The sequence below is a fragment of the Pholcus phalangioides genome, unplaced genomic scaffold, assembly GCF_987345545.1.
Source record: "Pholcus phalangioides strain wild (caught in Gottingen) unplaced genomic scaffold, Ppha-v1.0 ptg000004l_1, whole genome shotgun sequence".
NCBI lineage: Eukaryota > Metazoa > Arthropoda > Arachnida > Araneae > Pholcidae > Pholcus > Pholcus phalangioides.
In genome coordinates, this window is record NW_028301597.1 from 26,598,426 (window position 1) to 26,604,269 (window position 5,844).

General features: G+C 37.4%; 1 protein-coding gene across 1 annotated transcript; it reads left to right on the forward strand.

Moving 5' to 3' along the window:
* The first annotated feature begins 208 nt into the window (after positions 1–208).
* On the forward strand, positions 209–5,541 carry mei-9 (DNA repair endonuclease XPF mei-9). Its single transcript, XM_089231229.1, has one exon. It carries the CDS (start codon positions 360–362, stop codon positions 2,970–2,972), a length of 2,613 nt encoding a protein of 870 aa, XP_089087355.1. The 5' UTR covers positions 209–359; the 3' UTR covers positions 2,973–5,541.
* The last annotated feature ends 303 nt before the right edge of the window (positions 5,542–5,844 follow it).

The window sequence follows — 5,844 nt, forward strand, 5'->3', positions numbered from 1 at the left end:
CAAAAATAGATGACAGTAGCAGTTCTATCGGGAATTTTCTTTGACAAGTTTTTGAATTAGATATTGAATTATGTTGTTCAAATTATTATTTTTCTATATTATTTAATTTTTAATGATTATTTATCAACAAAAAATTCATTTAAATACTCACCACTGAATTATTTTAGATGGAACTGTATGTTTGTTCGACGAACCCTCCTTTGCTGATGACCATCGAGGTGAGCTTGACCAGTCTCCCGCCGCAGGTATGTAAATAAACAAACGTGGTCATTAATGTTCGTGTATCAATCACTGAGACGAGCTTAACTTATAGATAAAGCTTCATCAATATTCATTTTATATGTTTACGGAATGAAAAAATGAATCTCTTGGATTATGAAAATCAACTTTTCCTCGAGCTTTTCCAGGAAGATAGCTTAGTTGTGTTAGGCAAAGGATTGGGCGTTGAAAGATTGTTAATCAACCTCATAAGGACTTATTCGGATCCCGGGAACCTCGTGTTGATAATTGGAACCAACTCATCCGAAGAAGAGTACCTAATCAACAAGGTCCGAGATTTGGATGTCACTCCACTACCTAAAGTTATAACATCTGAGATTGGCACCAAGGAACGTTATGAAGTATATATGCAAGGCGGGGTGTTGTTTGTTTCAACGAGGATCCTAGTTGTTGACATGTTGGTGGACCGCATACCCATGGATCTCATCACTGGTGTCATTGTCTACCGGGCCCATAAAATCTTGGAGTCTTGCCAAGAGGCATTTAGTATACGCTTGTTTCGCATGAAAAACAAGAAAGGTTTCATCAAGGCCATCAGCTCGAACCCGTGCTCATTCACCAGGGGTTTTACACAAGTTCAGAGAATCATGAGGAACCTGTTTGTTGGAAAGTTGCATCTGTGGCCTAGGTTCCATGCGCTGGTATCCAATAGCATGGAGCAAGTTAAACCGGAGGTCAACGAACTTCACGTTCCGATGACACCAGCCATGCAGACCATCCAAATCGCTATATTAGATCTTATAAGCGTTACAGTGAAAGAACTGAAGAGAATGAATCCCACTCTTGACACAGATGAAATGACGGTGGAGAATGCGATTGCGAAATCCTTCGATAAACTTGTGAAGTATCAGTTGGACCCTGTTTGGCACCAGTTGAGCTCGAAAACCCGTAGACTTGTGGCGGATTTGAAGTTCTTACGATCGGTTCTGCGTTACCTGACGCAGCATGACTGTGTTACGTTTTATAGTCTACTCAAATCTATAAGAGAAAACGTCACTATTGGAACCCATATGTCTGACTGGTTGTTTCTCGATGCTTCCGAGACAGTTTTCTTACATGCCAGAGAAAGGTTGTATGGACATTCTGACAAGAGGAAAAAGCTCAAGAGAAATGATTCGGAAAATGAGAATCCTATGAATTTTGAAGCGAATCCTAAGTGGAACATCCTTGCTGATACTTTGAGTGAGATTGCTGGAGAAATAGGTGAAGATAAGCAAGAATTGGTGTTGATCGTTGTGGAAGATGAAGTGATAAGCCGTCAGTTGAATTCTGTTTTAACTCATGGAGCTCAATCATATCTTTATCGTTTGTTTAGAAAACTGCAGAAAAGAGGTTTCAGAACAATTTTAGAGAAAAAGATTGATTCGCAGGACAGAAAGCTCGAAGAACATGAGCAGATTTCAACGCAGATAGTCTCAAAGGAGGAGGATGAAAACGTTGATGCAAATGTATGCATTGACATTGACGATAATGACATAGATGATGAAAATATTGAAAAGTCTGATGAAAATGTTTTGATGAAACATAGCAACATACTCGTTGAATTTTATCCCTTGAGACATGGAGGTGGTGGCCATTACAGGTTTCAGAACATTATGGAATTGCATAACACAAAATATGTTATATTGTATGACGGTGACATGGAGATCATTCGTCGCATAGAGTTGCACCAGTCTCTGAACCCATCCATCACATTGAAAGTATATTTTCTAGTGTACAGCGGCTCTGCTGAAGAGCAATGTTATTTGACCACTCTTCGGCGTGAAAAAGAAGCCTTTGAATATTTGATCAAAGAGAAGGCTCATATGGCCTTACCTGATGGCATTGATGGCAAAAATGACGATCATCCTGATTTAGTGAGAGGGTCATCTACTGTGGATGAACAAAACAGTTCTCGTAAAGCTGGTGGACAGGATCAGGATGTGGAAGTCCAAAATGTTATAGTAGACATGAGAGAATTCAGAAGTGAATTACCTTCCCTTATTCACAGGAGAGGGATAGATGTAGTGCCTGTGACATTGGAAATCGGTGATTATATTCTCACTCCCGACATATGTGTCGAGAGAAAAAGTGTTAGTGATCTGATTGGATCTTTGAATAGCGGACGTCTTTACACCCAAGCTCAAGCAATGTGTAGAGCTTATAAACGTCCGATATTACTGATAGAATTTGATCAAAACAAAGCCTTCTCTCTCCAAGGAAAATATTACGGTGGACAGAGCACTCCTCAAAATATAACTTCTAAGCTGATACTTCTGACTTGCCATTTTCCTCAGTTGCGAATTCTATGGTGCACGTCCCCCTATGTAACAGCAGAAATGTTTGAACTGTTGAAATGCAAGAAAGAGCAGCCAAATGTTGAACAGGCTATGCTATTAAAACCAGAAGGTTCAGAAGGAGAAGTTGCCTCCGACAAGTACAACACCGTGGGCTGTGAACTAATTTCTAAATTGCCTGGTTTGAATTCAAAGAATATGTGGCCATTGATGAACAAGATGAGTTGCGTTGGTGACATAGTGAAATATTCTGAAGAAGAGTTGACTGAAGTGTTGGGGAATTCTGTTGCCGCTAAAATGTTGTGGAACAGTATCCATATCGAATTAAAAGGAGATGCCGAGACAACACAGACTGTGTCCAAAAAGCCAAAGAAGAATTGGAGGTCAAACAGAAAGAAAACTACCCAAAACTCTTAATTTTAATGTCGAACTTTCATATTAATGTATATTGCTGTATAAGTTTTTGATCTTTCGGTTTCCAAATTCTTCCTTTTGTGATTTTGCATGTTTTCATATGCGAAAACAGCTGTCAAGATTTATATACCATCTCCCAAAAAAGTTCTAACATCTTGAGTTTTTACCATTATTGAAATAATCTCTACATTCGAGAGAAGAAAATTATTCCTAAAGAATTCACCCAAGAAAAAAATCTGTAGCCCTGTCCCCCCCCCACATCCCAGAATGGCATGACATGCATATTCCATAATTCTCCTTGCCACCTTTTACTGGTAAACCATTGACCCTAGAGGCACACCTCCAATTAGAAAAAGTATATGTAGACCTGAGATATGCCATTCATGTTGCAAGGGGTTGTATATAGCTATTAAAATAAAAGAGTTTACTTTTTATACGAACACCTTGTCCTAAAGAACCAATTAGAAAGTTGTTGCCTGGTCTCTCTCTGGAAGCCAACAAAAAAAATTCTGCTTTTCTTATTGCAATATTTGTAGCGATATTTGAATTCAAAAAATGGGATAAAAGGTGGGAAAGAACAGCATAAACTAAGGGGTAATGCTTTTTTTCTCTCACTTATATGCTGTTCTTTCTTAACTTTTCTCCAATTTTTGAAATACTATATCAAAACGGATATTGCACTTAGAAACGGGAAATTTTCTCTTTTGTTGGCATCAGGAGAGGCCAGGCTACAACTTTCTCTTATAGGGGTTTTTTAGGACTAGGTGTCTGTACGAAAAAGTTAATTTTTTATAACTATGCAACCCCTTGCAAATATGAATGATGTATCTGAGGTCTGCTTTATTTCAATATTTTTTATAATTAGAAGTGCACCTCCCAACCAACAGTTTGGGAGTAAGGGAAATTATGGTATCACCCTGCAGATTGTTGACATTGCATCAAGTCACAAAAAATATAGTAAAATCCCTCTTAATGGTTACCCCTCTTTCATACCCAAATAGTTTTCTGGGTCTATTTGAAGTATGTATTTTAAATCCCTGCAAGTGTCACCTCTCTTTTCTGGACAAGTTTTTTTTTTTTTATCCTGCTGGTGTCTGTAGAAGAGGGTTTTTACTGTACAGTCGATCCCAATTGAACATTTTCCCACTTATTTTCACGGTCCCAATTCTAATCCTCATTAAAATTTCTTGTTTAAAGCATTTTCCCGCATATTTTTTTGTGTGATGGTTTTTTTGAAAAACATTAAGTGTGATCCACTGTATATCATTTAGGTTAAAAAAGACCAAATTCCCCAAACAGCCATTGTCAGTTTGGCCAATCAGACAGAATAAGTTCCATTTTGCCCAAAATGCCATTGCATCTAATCGCAAAGAAATATATAATAAAACTTTTTTTTAATGGTCTCACCTTGTCTTTTACATTCAAATAATAATTTCCTGGGTCTATTTTAAAAAATTTATTTCAAACCTCTTGCTTAATGGTCACCCTTCTTTTTTGTACAAACAATTTTTTTTTTCTCTTGCTAGTGTCAGCTGGGGAGGGGGGGGGGGGTTTACTGTACATCATTTCTGCGGTGTTTGGTCAGAACATAACTCCAAAATCACATTTTTGAGATATAAGCATTTTCATTGTCATTTAAAAATAAAAAAATAAAGCATACACACAAATACAAATGAAAATATCCATCAACATGTTGTTTAGCCGTATGCATGTATTTGGGCATTTATCTCACTTCTAATTAGCAAAACGCCATTCTAGATCAAAAAGCCATTTTTGGAGATATCATGTTCTGACCAAACATCACAGATTTTAGCTGGGAAAAGACAGAATTCACCAAACAGCCATAGTCACTTTAGTCAATCAACAAAATAAGCTACTTTTTTTAATAAGTCTATCACTTTGATATTATAATTTGATTGTAGACCAGTGTTTCCCAAAGTGATGTATCACCGCATGTATCACCCGCTGGTGGGCGATGGAATGGTCTAGGAGGGGGGGGGGGTGCAATAGAAGCTACAGACTTAACATAGGATCCTATGGGTTCACTTGAGTTGCGGGGGTGATGAAAGAAATTTCTGATGAAGGGGGCGATGGAACAAAAAGTTTGGACAAATATGGTGTAGACTGACAGGTAATTTAACCTTCTGTTGGGTGATAATTGCCGTTTTTGACCTAATTTGTGATGGCTAGCACATTAAGTTTTTCCTCAAAGGAACAGGGCTGTCTTAAGAGCATCGTGGGCCCTTACATGGAAATTTCTCGAAAATTTTAACCAGTCATAATTTTTGTGAGGCCCTTCTCTTTAAGCCGATATCTTAAGATGGCACGACAAAGGAGAAAAAGTCCCTACGATTTTATTTTCCTTAATGAAAATCCATTCTTTGATTTTTTAAAAATTCCCCTTTTATTTGTGTGGGTACTGTGGTTTTTTTTAAAGGAATTCGGATTCATGCCAAAATCTCCCTAAATCTCATTCTCCAAGGTTGGCAGCTGTGTGAAAGTGACATAATGCATATCAACCGATTTTATTTTGTCTCTGCGTCATATTGAATCAAATGGTTTCGATGTATTAATTTCCTAATATTAAATGTTTGAAATAAAATTATGAAAATAATGGAGTTTTTTCTGTATTTTATTTTTCAAAAAAATCAGTTTGAAAACAGACTATTTCTGCAAGTGCATCTACACATCATGGAAATGGTTGGATTGCAGGTTATGCTGATTTCCAAGGCATATTTACAGGAAAGGGTTAAGCAGGTATAACCCAATGTGGCAACTTTAAAGGGATAACAAGAAAAGAAAAGAGAAGCAAGAAATTTGAATAGCCCAGATGGCAGCAAAGCCATAAATTTACCTCTGTTTGATTTACGAGACA

Coding starts and splice junctions, on each gene's coding strand:
- mei-9 (XM_089231229.1), top strand. CDS start 360: ATGAATCTCTTGGATTATGAAAATCAACTTTTCCTCGAGCTTTTCCAG.